This window comes from Lasioglossum baleicum, chromosome 1 (genome assembly GCF_051020765.1).
Source record: "Lasioglossum baleicum chromosome 1, iyLasBale1, whole genome shotgun sequence".
In the NCBI taxonomy this organism is placed as follows: domain Eukaryota; kingdom Metazoa; phylum Arthropoda; class Insecta; order Hymenoptera; family Halictidae; genus Lasioglossum; species Lasioglossum baleicum.
In genome coordinates, this window is record NC_134929.1 from 4,484,177 (window position 1) to 4,506,673 (window position 22,497).

The following is a 22,497-nucleotide window of genomic DNA, read 5'->3' on the forward strand; positions in this document are numbered from 1 at the left end:
CACCACTTTTGCACCAATTTTTGCGGATATTTTCGAATTTATCTCAAAAAATAAGGGTCCAGCGAAAAATTGAACTATACCACGCGAAAGAGCAGACTTTTATCTTGAGAAACCCCCCTATGAAGTTTGCATGGTCGACGTTTTCTTCGAACCAGAAAGCAAAATATCTTCGCCCGACATGAGTTGTCACCAGTGGCGCTCACCACCAGAACGGTCGTTCGCCGCTCCGTATCCCGTCGCTGCGCCGTATCCCGTCCCGAGCGCCACTGGCGGAAACTCATGTCGCGCGAAGATATTTTGCTTTCTGGTTCGAATAAAAAGGTTTATGTCGCAAACTTTAAACGGGGGTTTTTCAAGATAAAAGTCTGCTCTATCGCGTGGTATAGTCCGATTTTTCGCTGGACCCTTATTTTTTGAGATAAATTCGAAAATATCCGCAAAAATTGGTGCAAAAGTGGTGTCTCTCCGTCTTTAATCATTGTTTAAACATGTTTAAACAATCATAATGTATTAATATTGGATATCACTGTATTCGGGAAAATCTACAGAATCTTTTACTGTACAGAACAATTCAATATCTTTTATAATAACATCACAATATTTGTTTAAATTTGAAAAATATGTCTTTTTTTAAAACTCCATTTTCTCAAAAACTGGACGTATAGTGTTAAACGCGAACGATACAGTTTCGTATGATTCAGCGCCGCGACCACCCCCCTCGTCGTCCCTACAGCACCGCGGCGAGTCTTCACCTCGAAGCGAGCTCCCGTATGTGTGTACGGTGGGGGAATCCACCGATTACCGGTAAATAGGACCCCCAGCCAGTTTTGAAGTTGGTTCCGTTGTAACCTCCTCTGCGAGTACACACGCGAATTATATAATAGCTACGAGCAAGTTTCAAAAACGACCGATAATCTCCTCTGCGAGAAACACGTAGAATAATCTCCCCTGCGAGCTCTGTTCTTTCGGGTTAAAGTGCGTCCGTAGCCTCAGCAACAATAAAGTGCTTGTTTTGTGAACCGTAACACGCGGGTGGAACAATTGACTGAAACCTCTCACGAATATCCAACCTCCGACCGAATTTTCTCCTGTCCTTCTTCACGCGAGTCCAACGCATTTATCGTTCACGGATCCTCAGTTCCCTAAAGGGTTCGTGTAACAGTTTTTGGTCCTTCGAGCCGGATTAGTGAAGAAACCTGGATCGTTCGGAAAACGTTAGAGGCGAAACCAACCGTCCATTTCAAACGTTCGTGTCGGGTCTCGTGACTTTCAAAGTAAAAACACGCTGTGAACATGAATACAAGTGTCACGGAGACCTTCGAAGCGGTGCTGGAGCGGCAAACACAGGCGTTTGCTCAACTCACGAAAATATTGGCGAATACGAAGAAAAAAGGGGTCGACAACTACACCGTGGAGTATCTGGACACCAGGCTGACCATGTATCAGGAGACCTGGACCCAGATTACTTCTTTCAACGGGTACCTCCAAGCGTACCGGAAAGCGGACCGGACGAAAGAAGACCTACCTTACTTCAAGGCCGGAACAATGGATCGGATGGAGGACGCGTACCTTGATGGCTGGTCCTACCTACGGGAGCAGCTGGCCCATCTACGCCCCCCCATCACACCCCCTGCGGCGAATTCATCTATGGCGTTTCCAGCTAGCATGGTAACTCGTCCCGCGCATGTTAAATTACCCCGGATCGAACTCCCGAAATTTGACGGCGATTACACGCGTTGGAAATCGTTCGAATCGCGATTCAATTCCGCGGTAATTGTAAACGAAACCTTGACGGGCTCAGAACGATTGCAGTACTTGCTTAGCGCATTGTCGGGCGAAGCACTAGAATCGATACAGCACCTCGATGTAACGGACGCGAACTTCCAGATCGGCTGGACACGTCTCAAGGAAATTTACGATAACGAACGAGTCATTGTACATACGCTGATGCAAAAACTTTATTCCTTGAAATCGATCAAATTGTCGCAGCTCGACTCGCTGAATCAGTTCACGATTCATTATCGTAACACCCTCGAGGCGTTGTACAAGTTAGGTAGAGGCACGAAAGAGAATCATCTCGTTTATTTCGTTTCGAGCAAGTTCGACCGCGAATTAGAAACGGAGTGGAACAAAACCCTCGGAGATGCACGAACCTACCCAACATACGCGGCGATGGAAAAGTTTGTTTTAGAACAAACCGCGGCGGTTAAGATGTCCAATCAACCGACGCAACAACTACAATCCTCCGCGGGTCCTGCGAAACCGTTACGACAAAAAACGAACGCGCACGTGATTGAAGAAAGTAGGCCGTCTCCTACTTGCTTTCTTTGCAAAGAAGCGCACGTACCCCGCGACTGTAGCATGTTCCGTAGCCTCTCGCCACTAGCGCGCTTCGAGACGCTGAAAAGTCAACACGCGTGCATAAATTGCCTCGGCGCGAATCACACCGTGTCGAATTGCCCGAGCACAAACGTGTGTAGACAGTGTGGTGAAAAGCACCACACATTGCTGCACCGCGGAGAATCCAGGGCCCTCAGCAGACCCAAAACGAGTGGTTACCGAAACCATGCATCTTCGGTCCAGCCCTCGAGATTAGACGCGTCTACCACTCTTCAGACACCGTTATCGGCTCAAGCCCCTGCGCGGCCCGCGAATTCAGAAGAAATCGGTAGTAACGTTGTGACACATTTCGCCGAAGCCAGTCCGAATGGCATTCAGACTGTCCTACTGGCTACCGCAATGGTCAAAGTTTTCGCGCCCAACGGTCAGTCGCGATTAGCCCGCGCGCTATTAGACCAGGGGTCTCAATCCTCGTTCGTGTCCACCAATCTTGTACAGCAGCTACGTTTACAAAAAGTCCGAGCACCGATTTCCGTGACCGGCCTCGGCGGCGAACAAACAAGCAACATTGATTATAGTGTGCAACTGCGGATAGGTTCGTCCAAACAGGAGTCACCAGCACTGTCAACCCGTGCGTTCATAGTGCGCGGTATAACGCAGTACGCGCCGCCGGCGATCCAGATGGAAAATTACAGCGCCCTGTTCGATCTCGCGCTCGCGGACCCCGAGCCCGCATCAAAGCAACGTATCGAATTGCTCCTAGGCGCGGATATCTTCGCGCAAATTCTACGACCTGGCGTTCGACTCCCCAGTAACCAAGGACCGATTGCGCAAAATACGGTATTCGGTTGGATCTTGTCCGGATGCATCAATACCCCGGAAAACCATCGCGTCGCGGTTACCACGCATCACGGGACAATCACGGATCCACTCGAACGTGCGTTAACTCGTTTTTGGGAAACGGAAGCGGTCCCTGAAACGCGTATCCTCACTCCCTTGGAAATAGAATGCGAGCGGCACTTCGAAAAAACCTACTCGCGCGACGCTACCGGCAGATTCGTGGTGCGGTTACCGTTTCTCAAGTCGGTCCCCGAGGAGCCACCGCGTCACTGGCACGTCTGACCCGGAAACTACGCGAAAACGAGGCGGTAAAATGCGAATATAATGCGTTCATCCGCGAGTATGAGTCGCTCGGCCACATGAACCGTCTCGATGGCGTCGACCGTTCGAGGAATTACATTCCACATCGCGCCGTTCTCCGAGAGGAAAGCTTGACTACAAAGCTCCGAGTCGTTTTTAATGCGTCGAGCCAAACGTCTAGCGGATACTCCTTAAACGACATCCTACTTACTGGTCCGAAGTTACAGTTAGATATCACTCACATCTTATTAGCGTGGCGAATCCACAAATATGTTCTAGTGGCGGACATTGAGAAAATGTTCCGTCAAATTCTCATCCACCCACAAGATCGCAAATATCAATGCATCTTGTGGAGAAGCGAATCTACCGGTAATCTCGAGACGTTCGAATTGAATACGGTAACCTACGGAACCGCCTGCGCCCCGTACCTCTCGATGCGCGTTATACAAGAAGTAAACAAGTTGGAAGGTTCGGAATACCCCCTCGCGTCCCCGATTCTTTGCAACAGTGTTTATGTCGACGACGTATTCATGGGCGCGCCGGACAAACAGCTGCTCGAACAGACTAGAATACAAGTCTGTCAGCTGTTGTCTCGAGGCGGATTCAATCTGCGAAAATGGGCGGGCAACGATGCCGAATCCCTGCGAAATATTCCCGAAACCACACATTCACACGCGGTGGATCTGCGAATATTCAATGCTTCGGAACTCAAAGTCCTCGGAATCAGGTGGATCCCCTCGGACGACGCGTTCTATTTTGACTTACAAAAACTGGCGGTCAGAAAGGAGAAGATGAGCAAGCGCGAATTGCTCTCGGAGATTGCGACGTTGTTCGACCCTCTAGGATGGTTGTCTCCAATTGTTGTTCGAGCCAAAATCTTGATGCAGCAACAATGGCTCGAACGAATCAGCTGGGATGACTGCGTATCGGACGACACCCGCGAAACCTGGAACCTCTTCTGTATGGACTGGCGTGCTTTAACCGCAATGAGGGTCCCGCGGTGGATCCAGTACGCCCCTGACTCACTCGAAATCCAACTACATGGATTCAGCGACGCATCTCGTGCCGCCTTTTCATGCGCGATTTACGCCCGCGTAACGTCGCTCACCGGCGAAACGCATACAACGCTGCTCACAGCTAAATCGCGAGTAGCTCCAATAAAAACTGTCTCTATCCCTATCCTTGAGTTAAACGGAGCCGTCATGCTAACTGAATTGGCCGCTCACGTGACCCACTCGATCGGGATACCGGTAACGAAGACAGTTTGCTGGACGGACTCCACGATTGTCCTCGCATGGTTGCGGAAATACCCAGCAGCTTGGAAGACCATGGTGGCCAACAGGACGTCCAAGATCCACTCCACACTGCCGAATGCCGTCTGGAGACACGTGCCGACGCACTACAATCCTGCAGACCTGAATTCGCGTGGTGTAAGTGCAGAGGCACTGCTGTCATCGACGCTGTGGATCGAGGGTCCATCGTGGTTGAAGAGGGACGAAGAAGACTGGCCCGTTCAGCAGACCTACGAAACGGAGGAGGAAAAATGTAAAACCGCCGTACATAATACGGTCACAATCAAAGATTGGGATGCTCTGTCTCGCTTCTCTAGCTGGCAACGCCTAACCCGCGTATTCTGTCACGTGCGGCGATTTATAAACACGGTGCGAAAGCAAACAAGCACCGCGCCCCCCTCGTTCCTCACCGTCTCGGAGCTACGCGATTCGGAAATAACAATACTGCGAATAATCCAACGCAGCTCGTTCGCAACCGAAATCGCCGCGTTCGCGCGGAACAAACCGTTGACCAATAGCTCGTCACTTTTACCGCTCAACCCTTTCATCGACCAATACGGAGTCGTACGCGTAGGCGGGAGGCTCAGAAACTCCTTTCTGCCTTGGGAAACGAAGCACCCCGCGATATTGCCGAAACATCACGTTTCCGACCTCATTATTCGGGAATCGCATCTTCTCTCCTTGCATGGCGGAAATCAAATCACGACGTACCCAACAAGACAAAAATATTGGATCCTAGGGTTGCGTAATTCGGTCCGTCGCGTGATTCATAAGTGCGTCAAATGCGCGCGTTGGCGGGCGGAAACTGCAACGCAGGTAATGCAAGACCTCGTGACGTCACGTTGCCGTCCGTCCCCTCCATTCTCTCACATTGGAGTCGATTACGCCGGTCCCTACCAAGTACGAGACGCACCCGGGCGCGGAAAGCGAACTTATAAAAAATACATTGCAGTATTTATCTGTTTTGCTACTCACGCGGTCCATTTAGAGTTGGTTGATGATTGCTCCACGGCTGCCTTCCTCGCAGCCTTCGACCGCTTCACGTCCAGACGTGGTGCTCCTCAGACGATCACTAGCGACAATGGCACGAATTTCGTAGGCGCGTCCAACGAACTCGCTCGACACTTCGTCGAAGTCACAAATTCGCCGGAATTGAAAAATCGATGCTCCACTCTTCGAATTCAGTGGAAGTTCTATCCCCCGGGCGCTCCTCATCACGGAGGAATGCAGGAAGCCGCAGTCCGGTCAACCAAGCATCATCTTCGTCGTATCATGGGGTCGTTCGCGTCAACCTCCGAAGAGATGTCCACACTGCTTTGCAAGGTGGAAGCCACGTTAAACTCGCGTCCGATTACTCGGGTGCGCGACGACCCAGAGTGTCTTGAAATCCTTACGCCAGGGCACTTTTTAACCGGTAGTCCGCTGATTTCACGTCCGGTTCCTCCCGTGATTGACGAGCCGACAACGCACTTATCACGATGGCAACAAGTGCAAAAATTCCACGAACTGCTGTGGCGCGTATGGTCCCGCGAGTACTTGCAGGAACTGCAGTCGCGGTACAAATGGCAAACTGAACAAAAGGATCTGACTGTAGGAGCGGTAGTCCTCTTGGACAACCCCCTACTACCTCCTAACAAATGGGAATTAGGGAGGGTCGTAAAAACGTTCCCAGGTAAAGACGGCCACGTACGAGTGGTGGAGGTTAAGACCGCGTCCTCAACATATAAACGACCCATCACTCGCGTCTGCCAGTTACCAGTAAACAACTGAAGGCACCCCCCGAATAATGTTGTCGAGCGTGCGACGTCACGACCTACGTGACATAATAGTCGCGGCCGGCCGTCGGCCCAGGTGTCATCATCCGAAACATTGTAAATATTGTAAATAGTTAGTATGTGTGTGTATGTGTACGTATGTATGGGGAGCTCTTCGAGATATATAGATTATCCGTTTCTGTTGCGCGACCGCGCAAGGCGGGCGGTTTGTTAAACGCGAACGATACAGTTTCGTATGATTCAGCGCCGCGACCACCCCCCTCGTCGTCCCTACAGCACCGCGGCGAGTCTTCACCTCGAAGCGAGCTCCCGTATGTGTGTACGGTGGGGGAATCCACCGATTACCGGTAAATAGGACCCCCAGCCAGTTTTGAAGTTGGTTCCGTTGTAACCTCCTCTGCGAGTACACACGCGAATTATATAATAGCTACGAGCAAGTTTCAAAAACGACCGATAATCTCCTCTGCGAGAAACACGTAGAATAATCTCCCCTGCGAGCTCTGTTCTTTCGGGTTAAAGTGCGTCCGTAGCCTCAGCAACAATAAAGTGCTTGTTTTGTGAACCGTAACACGCGGGTGGAACAATTGACTGAAACCTCTCACGAATATCCAACCTCCGACCGAATTTTCTCCTGTCCTTCTTCACGCGAGTCCAACGCATTTATCGTTCACGGATCCTCAGTTCCCTAAAGGGTTCGTGTAACATATAGGAAAAAAATTAAAAACAGATTCGGAATCAGCGCGGAAAACTCTATAAGAATCGCATAGTGGGAATCGAAATACTTTTTGGCTGTTGGACAGTGTTATTAGCGTGGGCAACGAGCCTGCAGTACGCCCCTGTCTTCTTTTTTCTCTTTTTAGTTCTGTGCATGTATCTTTAGTTGTATTATATTTTGTTCTTCTCCTGTACTTTCTTCTCCGTTTCGTATTTGTACTTTTCCTTTTTATGTAACACATTCTAGTCATCTACCATAGTAATTAAGTATTAACTAGGGGTGTGCGAGATTCCCGAGAATTTTCGGGATTCCCGACAATGTACGGGATATAGAATAATATTTGGGATTCCCGAAAATATCGTTATTCGCAATTACTTTCTACAGTATTACTAACATAAACATTCCCGACTAATAAGATATGTAATCTTCGAGAACACAATGGCTTTCAGATTCTTGCAATTATTGGAAGTATGGAAAATTTCAAAATGTCGGGAATCAAAGATAATTTCGGGAATTCCGAGACTTTCGGGAATCCCGCGAGAAATTCCCGTCCCGACCGGAATCTCGCACGCCCCTACCAATTAATATATTTTATTTGATCTTAGATTTTAGATACATGTGAAATAGGGATTTCTGGCTCTGGCCGTTACGCTCGTTCTTTCGAACGTTGCTCTCGTATCGCGTTTTGCATTTGTTATCGTGTAGCGTTTGTTTTCAACGTTCTCTTTCCGAATTTGGCATTTGTTTTCTTGCTGCGTTGAGCCGCTTCGAGAAGAAAACTGCGAATCAGTTCTTAGCAAGCATTCGCGTAGAGAGTATCGGAGAGCTTGTTTAGAGATTATAATTTTTTGTTAAATATCAAATGATTGCATAAGTTCGTACTGGATTGTTAAATTTTTAAACTTTATTAATCAATTATAATCACCATTTTTTTTCCTTTATTTAAAAATATTTTTGGTAATTGTGCATAAAAGGTCCCACCTCACCGATTTCGATGATTTTTTTAATATGTTGTCAGGGTGAAGATTCTGAACAACTTTTTCCTATACATGTAACCGCCGCTCAGCCTTAGTTTTTGAGAGATTTGCGAAAAACTGCAGCTACTACTACATTTAATTTTGCCTATACGTGCACGCCCGTGCTATGGGTATGCCTCAGCATGATGCGGCCGCTCGTCAACTGTTTCTACAGATATATCACTACGATCGTCGGATGATCCATATACCGCGTGAACTTTTTAAATCATATGATGATGAAGAATGAGTACAGATTATATTACGACGACACCACACACACACACACAGACAGATATTTGATTCTCACTGTGATCATTTTAAGAAGTTGAAAATAATACTATGGTTTTTTGAAATTATTTTAATCTCTCTACTGTCTTAAAATGCACCTACTCACGTTTGCTGCAAATGCATGAAATCCGCAGTCTAGTGATTGCATTACCTGATTGTTGTGATTTGTGCAGCAGTACAAGGGATATGGCAATTATTATTAGTGCATAACTATGTGTTGACAAATGTGAACAGTGATTGTGAGTGTGGAAAAATTTCAAGGCATCTGTGTGAAATAAACATACGAATTATTTATCGATTCGAAAGTGAAAGTGAAATTCTGGATCGTCGACTTGACCGCGCATCCCTTAGGCCTTCTATCACCGGCTGTGCAGTTCGTCGACCTGGCCGTACGTCCCTTGGCTTTCGGTACTGCCGTATACCTGAAGACATCTGTGCAGTTCGTCACCGAGTGACCCAGTGACACACATTTCGAAGCAGCAAATGGATTTACGGCTGAATACGTGAGTTTTTAATTCAATCAGTTTCTGCTTCTTCTCTTTTTTTACGATTATCTCGTAAACTAAAGCCGATCGCCAAAAAGTCTAACGAGAAATGTTGTTCAGAATCATGGTCTTGACAACATATCCAAAGCTCATCGAAATCGGAGAGGAGATAGTTCAGATAGTACATCGATCGATTTACAATTACAAGTTACTTATCTCGTAAACTAAAGTCGATCGCCAAAAAGTCTAAAGAGAAATGTTGTTCAGAATCATGGTCTTGACAACATATCCAAAAATCATCGAAATCGGAGAGGGTTCACATTATCGAGAAACTCTTGTTCGTTGCGATGTCGCGGCGTACCACCGACACCAAAAAATCATGATTTTTTTAAAACCAACAACCTATCTGACAAAAATTAAATTCTATAAATGTAATGAATCAGTGATATCTGATGATATTAACTTAAAACTTATTTTCTGAGGTTCAATAGTATGAATTGTCAACAGAACTTGTCCGAAAAATTATAGGATATAAAAATACATCCTGCTTTTAGCGAATTTTCTAAATAAATGAGTTATTTTTCCTTATTTCCAATAATTTGAAAAAAAATTTTTGACTTCAGATTCGTATTCTATGCTACTGAAAACATGGATATTTAAAATCTCAAGGCGATACAAAAACTGAAAGGGATGCTAAACGCGATGTCCAGCATTTCGATACATTTGTCCCACTGTGGTCGGGGACAAAAAGCTGATAAATAGGCTACCGGTCGGTAAAGTGTTAAGTGTCTATCAATAAGTACCTGTATCAAATTTAAACCCGATCGGAGTCAGTTAAGCCAGTATTAAAAGCAGTATTGCTTATTTGGAGGTTCCCGCCACTTTTTAAACCCAAATGCCGATCGCGGTCGGGTGTGGTCGGGTGTAATCTCAACGAATTTCTCTCACATAATACCAAAGAAAAAAGACCATGAAGCCCGTTTTTTGGCAAATCCTGGCGGACTCTTTAAAAATGAAAAAAAGACCATTTTCAAAAAATAAAAAAAATTTGCAAAGAAAAAAACGAAAAAAAATTTTTTATTGCTTCATAGATGTAGAACAAAAAAATTCGTCCAAGTTTTTTTTTCTTTCCATTCATGGTTATTGTAATATAAACGTAAGAAAAATATAGCATTTTTTTTTCTTCGACTATAAAGCACATAAAAAAAATTTTTTTTCGATTTGCTATATGTGGATGACGCTCGTCAAGATGCACTAAAGCAAGTATATATGCCACCAAAGTCTTATAATAAACTTCAAATTTTAGTCAATGTCGCGGGTTTTCGTACATTCGTCCCACTGTGCGACGTGGCGCGCCGGGCCAGGGCGCGCTCTGATTGGTCCGTGTTTTTCGTTAATAACTCCTAAACAAAGTCGCAGTTGACATTGGTGCAAAGGAAAATGTCTCTTAGAATGGTCTCAGGAACCTCCCATTTCAATTAAGTACACGAATTTTGGGACACCCTGTATACCTGAATGTTCGCAACGCTTACAACATCGCCGGTTGGCACAGCGGTTAAGGCGTCCGACTACGGAGCGGATACTCTGGGGTTCGAATTCTGTCGATAGCAGTTTTTTTTCCATACGTCAAACTTCATTTTTTCAATTTCTTATTATGTATGTGGTTTACTCATATGAGTTTAACAATATTTTTTTAATGTTTTAAAAATATTCAAGTAACATTTTTAAGCAAAATACATACAAAAATAGTTTTGGATCATAAAAAAGTATTATAAAACACCAGCATAATGCATTTACCGTCGACGGTCAACTCCGGCCTCAGTGCCTATAAAATCCCGGAGTTGACCGTTTTCCCTGGCCTTCCAACCGAACGAGAAAGGACAATGTGACGGTACATATACCTGAACGGACTCACCTTTGCAGGTACAGAGGTAGTTAATTTTTACCACGTTTTTATTAGTTTATGATTCTGGCCGCGCAATAATCAGCGACGATTAATACAATGACCGTCGTAAAAACTGGCCTCCAAGGAATCCTAGCTTTTTGGGAGAGTGGTGGCACCTGTCGAAAGTGTAAGTCCACCCACCCTTCGGTACCAACCAATGAAGAATATTACTTCCCTTACCAATAGCTGCGCATATTTTGCAAGTTCCCCTTCCCTTTACTTGTGAGAGGTATTCCAAGAAACCCAAGGAAGTCCAATGAAATGCACAAAAATTGAAATCAGTCTTCAACGGCATTCCAGACAACTTGGACATTTGCAGATCTTTATAATGTCTGGCATTATTTCGAAAACTGTTGATCGCGAGGCAAGGTGTATTAAGTGTAGACGATTAATTCGTGCAATACGTGGTCGAAAGCAGATAATTAAAACTAAAGTTCAGGCTGTAGACTACACAAACATTTTGAAAAAAGTGGTGCAAGTGGGTGATGTTGTATGTAAAAGCTGCCGTGTTCTAGTATTTTTCTGTAAAGAAAGTGTGCATCAGAGAGCTTTGAGGTCTCGGCCAACAACAATAGAAACCCATGTAGCTTCCACGTCCATGGATCAATCACATTCGTTTCAAACTCCTTCGGATCAGGCACCTTCAGCCTCCACATCTTTGGACCCGTCAGATTCTTTTCAACCCCTTCTGGATCAGGCACCTTCAGCCTCCACATCCATGGACCCGTCAGATTCGCTTCAAAGTCCCCCAATTCAGGCATTTTCAACTTCCTCGTCTACCAACGAATCACATTTATCATTACTCGAAAGTACCTCTAGTATGTCCTCACAACGACAGGTGACCCATCATTCATAACTTCTAACCGTCCCAGATCTGTTAGATCAGATTCTGAATACATCGAAATGCAATATTCCAGAGTGGTTTCTACGCACGCTTATTGTTTTGTCTGTGGCTCAAAAACTAATATTTCTACGATTCCATCCGAAGCTAGAAAACAGGTGTTTCTTTTTCGAAGATTATATGTTCCCAAAGAAAATCGATGCTGTCCAGGATATTTAATAAAAAAACCGTTTCATTCAAGATGTAATTCCGAATTTAAGAATTTATTCAAACACTAGTTTAATTGACGCGAACGAACTTTGAGATTATTTTGAATATCTTTCGGTTACTAACGACTCCACCATTTATGATAAAGTTGGCGATTTCACACATTATCTGAAGAGAGACTCAAAGTATTCACGGGGTTTACATGGGAGAATCTCATCGAACTCCGTGAAATGATGACATCAAGGAGAAGCTCTCAACAGCGTGATGTAACGCAAGCATTAGTTGTATTTTTATTTAAACTACGAACGGGGAATTCTAACAATCTTATAGCGGCAACGCTTGGGTTGGATCATGAACAAAAAATATCGCAATATTGTAGTTCTGTAATACATAGTTTCGAAAAAGATATTTTACCTTTTCATTTTGGAGTCACAGCTTTTACCCACGAATATTTCATAGAGAATGAAACTTCTAACATCGCAAAACAATTGCACAACATCGGCAACCATCTAGCGTTGATTTTCGGTGGGACATATATTCGTCACCAGAAAAGTACCAATAACGAGTACCAGCGTAAATCATATTCAGGCCAAAAAAAGGTACCATTGTGCAAACCCTTTACAATCTGTACAACGAATAGCTTTATTGTAGATATAGTCGGTCCATTCTATGCTAATCAAAATGATGCCGAGATAATGCGCGTTGTTCTTCAAAATCCAAATGGATTGAAAACCCTCATGAAGCCGGGAGACTTTTGTATTGTCGACAGAGGCTTTCGCGATGTTACATCTCATTTAAAAGATCTTGGTTTTAAAGTTCTCATGCCTGCTTTAAAAGGTAAACGTTCTCAGCTTTCGACGGAAGAGTCGAATTTTTCTCGAACCGTAACAAAACTTCGTTGGGTTGTAGAGGCAGACCATGGTATACTCGGTCAAAAGTATCAGTTTTTACATAAACTTGACAATAAATTCCTCCCAAAAATTGGTTCTTACTTCCGAATTGCAGGGTTCTTAAATAATAGATTTGGAAAACGGCTGAACTCTGATGTCACACTCTCTGATCAGATAATAAGTAGGATATCGAGTCAAGGGAGAGTAAAAAATACGTTAGCGATACAAGTTCAGGAAAACAATTGGAACCGCAAAACGACTCCATTTCAAACAGTATCCTCTGCAGATATTCTTGATTTTCCGGAAATGACAGAAGCAGATTTAAAAATTCTTTTCACGGGATCTTACCAATTTTCACAAGCAATTTCATATCTGGCGGAAATCATGGATGAACACACAATAATATAAATATTAATTACTTAATCCAAGAAAATAATATCGTTAAATTCAAAGTTAAATCGCGACACATCAGCCGGAAAACATAAATGTTATATTGATTATACACCCAATTCAATCGGATACTCCGGTATAAAACGCTATTGTTGCGAATGTGCCAACGGTAACCGTACTATTGGCTGTTGTTCACACGTAGCAGCTATTATTTATTACTTATCCCATGCTCGATACCTCCATACTATTATACGGCCAGCTGAAATACTTAGCACCATTTTTAATCAAACTGAAGTTACGCCTATTATTAATGAGGACAGTGATGAAGATTAAAAACCACAACGCATTATTTTCGGCTTGACTCATTAACGAATACAACGATAAGTATTTTTAAACTAGTGTTCATATATGTATACATTTAGAGTAAAATATAAATAATTCTGCAATTACTATATATATTGTGACGTTGCAAGCCTGCGACGTCACTTCTCCGTTTAACAAACGGTCAAAGAACCGTATCGGGAGTGGACCGGACCGACCGTTAGTGAATGCAAGAACCACCCGCAGCTTTGAACACTCCTTAAGGAAGAGATCAAAATCGAAGTGTAGGTTTTATCCCTACTGGTGACTGATAGGGAAGGCGACCTACGACGCGTTATTGGTCCGAAAGATTGCGATTGAATCAGTAACACTGCTGCTATGAATAATTAGTAACAATAACTTTATTCACTGTTACAAGGCATGTAATAGCCTACAAAGTACAAGAAGTCTATACGTGTACGCTTAGCAACGGCTAAGGGAAAAGCAACGTGGTGTCTGTACAAGAGTCAGAGACGAAGTGCTTATGGCGCCCAGGCGGGAAAAGCGCTCTAGACGGCAACGAAGAATCGTCAAGAGGGGCGACTCGCTATGCCGCTCGCATGCGGCTATTGCCAGGCGACACGAGCGCCGTGGCAATGCGCGGAAGCGCATATTGCCCCTATAGAAGATCGCTTCTAATGCCATCTGTTGCACGCCCCGAGAGTGGCTACTCTCAGGAGCGTGCCTAGGAAGCGACAGATACCGACAAGGTGCCCCGCATCGTAGGATCACCCGACGACGAAATATTGGCCGCTGTTCCGGCCGATCTAGACTCGGCTGATGCGCTCCAACCGACGTCGGGTAGCCGAGCGAATGACGTCATGTCAGCCGCGCGACCCCCCACTTCGCGATACGCCGAACGCGTGATTTTCGGCAGATACCGGCGGATCAACGGCATTCGTACTGTTAACGGCCTCCGCTTTACATGTTTACGTTTTCCACACTTCGTACAACCGTTAGCAGTCGTCTCGCTCCATCGTCGTTCACACCGCATACGCGTATAATTATTGTTGTACATCGCGTCTATTGCTAAGTTTTGTTCTACTGCGTTACATTAAAAGTGTGTGTGACACCAGTGGACATACTATCACTGAACTTTCACGAACTCCCACTGATCCTCGTATCCGATCTCAAACAGCCGCCAACAAAAACCATTCCGGATCCGGAGAAGTGGCAACAGGCACCGCGGCACACGAGCTAATGAACTCGGAGGCGACGATCTGGGACAAAGGAGCCGCCACTGCAGGTCAGCAGCTTTTTGGTGGTCCCGCCGTCGTCTCACCCGGCTACAGACGGCTCCGGCAGGGTGGTGCGGAGGAGCGCCTGAGAGGATTAATCCTCGCCGATCGTCTTCAACGATCGGCAATTGGTGATTTGGAAGGTCGTGGGTCCAACGACCTGTTCTGATAGGTCGATCCTGCAACTAGCGTAGTCGCGTTGCGGGTGCGCCCATAGGGAATTTCGGCAAGACGAAAGGAGTGGGGAGATCGAGAATCGAAGCGCGCCGTCGATGCGACGCAGGATCACTGTCGCGTTGGTTATCGAGCAGACTCGTCGTGCTTCCGCAATTTCGCTTGAAACAATTCCGTGTTCCGTCGATCAGAACGTTAGTACGCGTCGCGGGTGGTTCATTGCGACGTTATTTCGAGTACGGATCAAGAGCGAAGGCGAAAGTTCCGGCCTCTCCGCAGAAATCCAGCTAACTGATTACAGCACGGTAAGTTGACCAAGTGATCCTCGGGCGTATTTCGTGTTGGCTCAAAATTAGTGCGAGGACGAGACGAGTGCGTATCGTCCTCGAACCATTGGTGATTGCCGAGGCCTTGGGCCTCGTACTTTGGTGCTCGCGTACTCTCGGAGACGCTTTGAGCCTTCGCGAACAGTCTCCCCCTTCGATTAGTCGGAAGTCTTCCTTAAGGAGCCGCGTCGGAAAAGGATAAGTTCGGTAATTAGCGAATTCGATAAAGTAGCGTCGATCGCGCTCGGCAATCGCGCGCCGGTCCGTCGAAACCGCGCCGAGCATCTGCGTTCCGCGAATTCCCGTCTCCGGTGGGACGTGCATTGTACCGTAGTACCGTACCATTCTAGAATCGCGAAATCTCGACTAACGCGCACCGCGATCGAAGATCCATCGCAAAAGTGTACTAGGAGCGCGGGCTCCCGGGTTGCGGCCACGTGGCCGCCCACCTGTAATTTATCATTTGACACCGAATAAATTCGTTCGAGCCATAATCGTTTCGAGTTCATTTCCGACCTGCGAGACCCGTCCTGCCGCGAGGGCTGTCCCCGTTATTCCCTGTGTCCGAACTCCTGGCAGTCCGTGTCGTCAGATTCCATTCGTGATCGCGAGAAGAGTCGAAGCTCGTGTTCGACGTCCACGAACACGAGACTTTAGCGTTCTTTAGTGCGGTACTTCCGAGTACCTGGCGCCCGAACAATATTTAGCGTCCCATTCGATTCTTCTCGCCAATTACCTTTGTCCCGAGAGGACCGTGTCCGCGCGGCCGCGCACGGCCCGTCCTCAGCGGCTGTAAATTCTCGGGGTTGACCGTTTCCTACGGTCGAAAAGCCGGTCAGATACGGGCAACGTTACAATATATATATGTAGGATCTCAGGAAAAATGAGAGCACCGCCGCCGCGGGAATCGAACCCCGGCCTCACTGGTGGTAGCCGATCGACTAACGCGCTCTCACCCACGGAACCCTCCCGTTCTTCCCAATCTCCTACAGTATACTTGATCTGGGGGTCCTGATCCCACACTCGGCCATCCTGCAACGACACTCGCCCTCGAATGTCCGTCACAGCGTCGTCGTCTCATCGACTCTCTTTTCGTGTTGTGGCCATACTCACAAGGAGAGTGCTAGGTCGATGCCCCTCCGATTTGATTGAAACTTTGTAAAGTTATAGATCTCGTTCTCCTGTTAACGTGTATATCCCATTATAGCCGCAGATACTCAGCAGTTTTTAATTGTTTAAAAAGTAGTAATTTAATTGTAATTGTGCATAAAGGGTCCCACCTCACCGATTTTGATAAAATTTAAATATGTTGTAAAACTCAACATTCTGAACAACTTTTTCCTATACATGTAACCGCCGCTCAGCCTTAGTTTTTGAGAGATTTGCGAAAAACTGCAGCTACTACTACATTTAATTTTGCCTATACGTGCACGCCGGTGCTGTGCGTATGCTTCAGTATGATGCGACCGCTCGTCAACTGTTTCTACAGATATATCACTACGATCGTCGGACGATCCGATATACCGCGTGAACTTTTTAAATCATATGATGATGAAGAATGAGTACATATTATATTACGACGACACCACACACACCCACCCACCCGTTGTGGCTTGGAGGTAGCGTGCCGGAATAGTACGCCGTTGACCGGGGTTCGATTCCTTGACGGTCAGAATTTTTTTTTATCAATTAAACTTTCCTCTTATTTGTTTGTACTACTATAATACTATTATTTATTATAGTGATACTGCTCTTCACATGCAAAAATTAATATTTAATTTTAATAAAGCATAACATGGAAATAATGCGTTACATGCATAAAATAACTATAGAGATAAAGTTAATACTCACAAGCATTATTACATGCAGCAATGGTACTTATCATAGAAACATGAAAAGCAAAGCACACAAAAACATCTAGCACATCTAATAAATGCAAGTGCATTACATGCACATTTGCTTTTGTTTATTTCTATTGAGAAACACATTCAAAAGTTACAAGTGTTCAAGTGCCTACCGTACCATAAGAGCAATATTGTTAAACGCTTATAGGCTCCTACCTTACCATAAGAGCAATATTGTTAAATGCTTATGGGCTCCTACCTTACCATAAGAGCAATATTGTTAAACGTCTATGGCCCCTATTGTAGTCAAAGGGTTAATACAGTGAGCGAAATTCGTATAAACGCACTTCAAAATATACAAATTTTCATGCCTATGGAGAAGAAAAGGACAAATAATGTTGTCAAAATGGGGTTATTTACTTTGCTCGACCTTTACTTTCAACATCTATGCTTCGAACTTTTCCGCATTTACATGCCAGTCTATGTCGCAGAGCGAAACGTGTAATGACAACGTCTACGCATGCGAAATTCGTTTAATCGCAGTGCTTTATTTCGATTAATATTGACAGAAATAATAGTGGTAAGTGCTTCATATTGTTGAATTGTGTAGTATTAAACTGTATTTAGTAACACATTTAATAATACATTTGTTTTAATGAAAAGGAGAAAAATGCCAAGAGGAAATTTTCTGACCGAAGGCGAAAAAGCTACAATAGCAATTTTAAACAAAAGAGGTGAATCGAATAGAAAAATAGCAAAGGAAATTAATCGTTCAGAGTGTGTAGTAAGAAATTTATTGAAATTGAAAGAAAATTATGGAAAGAAATGTTCTACGAAAGGAAATTCTAAAATAACGAAACGGGAAAAGAATATTATTTTCTATGAAGCTACAAAAAATAGATTAGTTGTAAGTCAAATTGTTGCGAAAATGCAATTATCAGTAACAAAGCGACGTGTTCAACAAATTTTGCATAATAATACAAACATAGTTTTTAAGAAACCACAGAAAAAGCCGATGTTGAAAGCGCATCATAAGGTTGCTCGGTTGCAATATGCAAAAAATCATATGCACTGGACTGATGGAAGTCATTTTTTCGGACGAGAAAAAATTCAATTTAGACGGCCCAGATGGATGCAGTTCCTACTGGCACGATTTACGTCAAAAAATGACCCTAAATTATCCAGAAAGGCTATAGCCGGGTTTGATAGTGAAATTCGCCCCCGGCGGTATTTTAATCGGGCTTGGACGATTCGATAGCCTACACAAAAAGACCCCCCTCTGCCAAGTTTAAGCCCCCTATCCCATCTGTAAGGGTAGTTATTGAGAAAAAACGAAAATCCAGTTTTTGGCCCATTTTCCCTATTTTTTGGCAATTAAAAATTCTGAAAAAAATCTGACACATTTCGGATACCAAGCCACATATTAGGTATCATTTCCAGATTTTTGCGCTACAAGCTCTGCTTGTAAAAAATGAAAAACACGAAAAAAATCGAAAAAATGCAGGTTTTATATAGAAATCTAAAAGGTGCTACTCCAGATTTAATTTAGCAATGAGGTATTACCGTAAGTATTATGCTCAATTTTTTTCAGATTTTTGTGAGTGGTGCGTCATAGTTAAAAAAAATAAAAACCGCTTTTTTCGGCGTTTTTCCTAAGTTATACTTATATTTTCACAATCATAAAAATATATTATGTCATATTAAACATTCCTACGTTCAGAAAAACATCTCCCAGACTTTAAAACTTGCCTAATACGAAAAACGAAAATAATACTATGTACGGTATATTCAAATATTTCGAAGTTGATTCCAACGGCGCCGGTTGGTGCAGCGGCTATGGTCTCCGACTGCGGAACCGCTGAAGACTTTTTGGACCGGGTCCGAATCTCGGTCAAGTCAATTTTTTTTTTTTTCGTTAATCACTTGCTTTTTTCGCTTACTAACCATATGATTGTTGATAAACCCGTGTAAAAACATTTTTTAACTGTGTTTAGACTATTTTATAATAATTTTTCGGAAAAATATTTTTGGAGTACTTTTGGTCTCTAGTCATTTGCGGACTGTATTACAGCTCTATTGTTGTCTGGAAAAAGTCCTGATGATAGGTATAGTAACTTCGCTGCTTTTTATTATATCTTTTGCAAGCAGCGGTCAGCTGTCCCTCGTTTCATTAGCTTTTTGCGTGACAATGGTAATGGGTAACGGGACCAGTGCTCAGCGTACAAAGCCTCTCTTGGCTACTACTCACGAGTTTCTACCTGCTCCGGGGGGCAGGTCACTCTTCGCGAATACTGTTCACAGGTAATGAACGATATATAAAGACGTACTCTAAAACCCCCAAAATCCCGAAAATCATAAAAAGATCATATAGATTATGTACAGGGTGTTGATGCGACTTCGGTACCAGCCAATTCGGAAGGGAAAATATTTTACCGTTGCACAGAAATCCTCCGTCGTACCTTTATTTTATGACCAGCTCACGACAAAAGGACTTTTTCGCAGAGCTCGTAACAAAAAAACACCCGCGCTTGTTAATGACGGTTTCAAGGTACCGAGACCCTTTACCATCTGAGTCAGGTATCACCCCACTCCCCCTTCGGATTAACTCTCCCTTAAACCATCGGAAGAAAACTTGAACAATCAAGAGTGTCCTGATTGGGAATCCTAAATTCAGCAAACCAATCAGGGGACCTTCTTGCTTATGACAATCAGTAATACATACCTCTCGGTCTCCTAAGGGCCGCCCTCTCTACCCCAAAAGAGAAGATCTAAAAAACCTCGCGTTAAGTCTGGAAGCAAGCTCACGATCAGTTCATTCTTAGCTTTCGAACAAGTAACACTTATCAGTTCTTAACCGAGTGTGATACTTCCTTGCATCTATCAAGACAAATCGAAGTTCGATCTACGGATCATTCGGAGCCGCGCGCGTATAAGGCAGGGCCTGTTACAGGTCGTCTGGTTAGAGGACTGTCGTACGCGAGCGAAACAGAGAGTGATCGGCTAAAGTGATTATAATCAGTCTTTGATTTTACTATCGGGTGTTTAAGTTTCTTAATTTCTTCGGTATCAAAATGTCAAGTGATATCGTTACAACAGTGCGTACTAGGTGTGTTAAGTGTAACCAGTTATTAAGGAAAGTATCTGGCCAAAAAAAAGAATAGATACAGAACTCGACTCTGTAAAGTTTTCAAAACGTCTAAAGAAAGTAGTGACCGTAGGTGATGTACTCTGTAGTAAGTGTTGTTCCTTTGTATACAAGCATAAAGAAAATGTGCATCAGAATTTACCTTCTGACAATTCTTCAGTCGGATCTTCTTTTATTTCGATGCCGGTAGTCCAAGATGTAGTTTCGATTGCATCGGTAGATGAAGATGCTTCAACGTCTATGGTTGAAGTTGAAGATTCTTCAATGTCCATGGTTGAAATTGAAGATTCTTCAACCTCCATGATTGAAGTTGAAGATGCTACAACGTCCATGGCCGAAGCTGAAGATGCTTTAACGTCCATATTTGAAGCTGGAGACGCTTCAACGTCTGCGGCTTCAATGTCTATGGTTGAAGCATCTTCAGCTTCAGCATCTTTGAACGATACCTCGTTAGCTTCATTGGAGCCATCGATGCTTGATGCATCTTCAAGTGCATTATCTCTTGGTTCAGTATCTTTAGCTAACACATCATTGCTCGAACTATCTTCTGCAAGTTCAATTCCTACATCCACGTCTGAAGATAACCCATTGTCTTCAACAACAGATGAGTCGTTTATATGTAATATAAATAGTCCTAGTGAATCAAGTACCGAATTCTTCGAAATACCATTTAACAGAGTCATTTCAACTCACAAATATTGCTTCATAGCTACCTGTAGAAAGACCCAAAACATAATTACTGTACCAGCTGAAGCAAGGAAACACGCGTTTTTGGTGCGAAAAATATACATTCCAAAAGAAAATCGGTGCTGTCCCAGTCACTTAATTAAAAAGCGTTTCTATCGTCAATTAATTATGAATTTCCGTATTTACTCGAATACAAGTACAGTAGACGCTAAAGAGCTGAAAACTTACTTTGGATATCTATCCAATCCTTCAACTATTAATGATACAGTTGGTGATTTCACTTTGTCTGAAGAAAGACTCAGAGTATTCACAGGCTTAACCTGGGAAAATCTGATTGAACTTCGTGAGATGATGACATCCATGAAGAATTCTAAACAACGTAATGTAACCCAAGCTCTCGTCGTATTTTTATTCAAATTGCGCACTGGCAATTCTAACGCGGTCATAGCTGCAACGCTTGGGTTAGAGCGCGAGCAACAAGTTTCTGATTTTTGCCATTCAGTCATAAAATGTTTTTCAAATGATATACTTCCTTTCCATTTAGGTGTTAATGCAGTTTCCCACGAGCATTTAATTCAAAATGAAACTTCTAGTGTTGCTAAAAAGTTGTACAATATTGATACCGAATTGGCACTGATTTTCGATGGAACATATATTCGCCATCAAAAGAGTTCCAATAATGCATACCAGCGAAAATCGTTTTCCGGTCAAAAAAAGGTACCTTTATGTAAACCTTTTACCGTATGCACGACAACTGGGTATATCATAGATATGTTTGGACCTTTTAATGCCAATATGAATGATGCTAAAATCATGAGGGCCGTTCTTCAAGATCCTACGGGCTTAAGAACTCTTATGAAACCGGGAGACATTTGCATTGTAGATCGCGGTTTTCGTGACGTGACGTCTTACTTAGAAGAGTTAGGGTTTCGTGTTCTCATGCCTGCATTGAAAGGCAATCGTCCTCAATTAACTACTGAGGAGTCAAATTCATCGCGTAAAGTTACCAAAGTTCGATGGGTCGTCGAAGCCATACATGGTATAATAGGGAAAAAATATCCGCTTTTACATCACCAGCTTGACAACAAACTTCTCCCTACAATAAAACCATACTTCAGGATTGGATGCTTTTTAAATAATAAGTTTGGCAAAAGGCTAAATTCTGATGTCGCACTTTTCGATGAAGTCACTAACCGAATATTGAGTGAAGATAAATTAATAAATAGTTTAGCACAGCAAGTGGAAGCACAACACTGGAACCGCCGAAAAAGCCATTTAAAACCATATCTTCCACAGAAATTCTGGACTTTCCGGAAATGACAGAAAACGATTTAAAGATCCTTTTTACAGGATCGTATCAATTATCGCAAGCTATTTCATATTTGGCCGAAATAATGGA

The 22,497-nt window shown here is 43.9% G+C and overlaps 2 protein-coding genes across 2 annotated transcripts; both read left to right on the forward strand.

The window, feature by feature from the left end:
• Nucleotides 1-1,293: 1,293 nt before the first annotated feature.
• On the forward strand, nt 1,294-3,462 carry LOC143210971 (uncharacterized). Its single transcript, XM_076428343.1, has one exon. The coding sequence runs from the start codon at nt 1,294-1,296 to the stop codon at nt 3,460-3,462; it is 2,169 nt and encodes a 722-aa protein (XP_076284458.1).
• A 77-nt stretch (nt 3,463-3,539) lies between these two features.
• On the forward strand, nt 3,540-6,542 carry LOC143210975 (uncharacterized). Its single transcript, XM_076428358.1, has one exon. The coding sequence runs from the start codon at nt 3,540-3,542 to the stop codon at nt 6,540-6,542; it is 3,003 nt and encodes a 1,000-aa protein (XP_076284473.1).
• Nucleotides 6,543-22,497: the final 15,955 nt, after the last annotated feature.

Excerpts from the sequence above, each read along its gene's own strand:
- LOC143210971 (XM_076428343.1), top strand. The coding sequence starts at position 1,294 with ATGAATACAAGTGTCACGGAGACCTTCGAAGCGGTGCTGGAGCGGCAA.
- LOC143210975 (XM_076428358.1), top strand. The coding sequence starts at position 3,540 with ATGAACCGTCTCGATGGCGTCGACCGTTCGAGGAATTACATTCCACAT.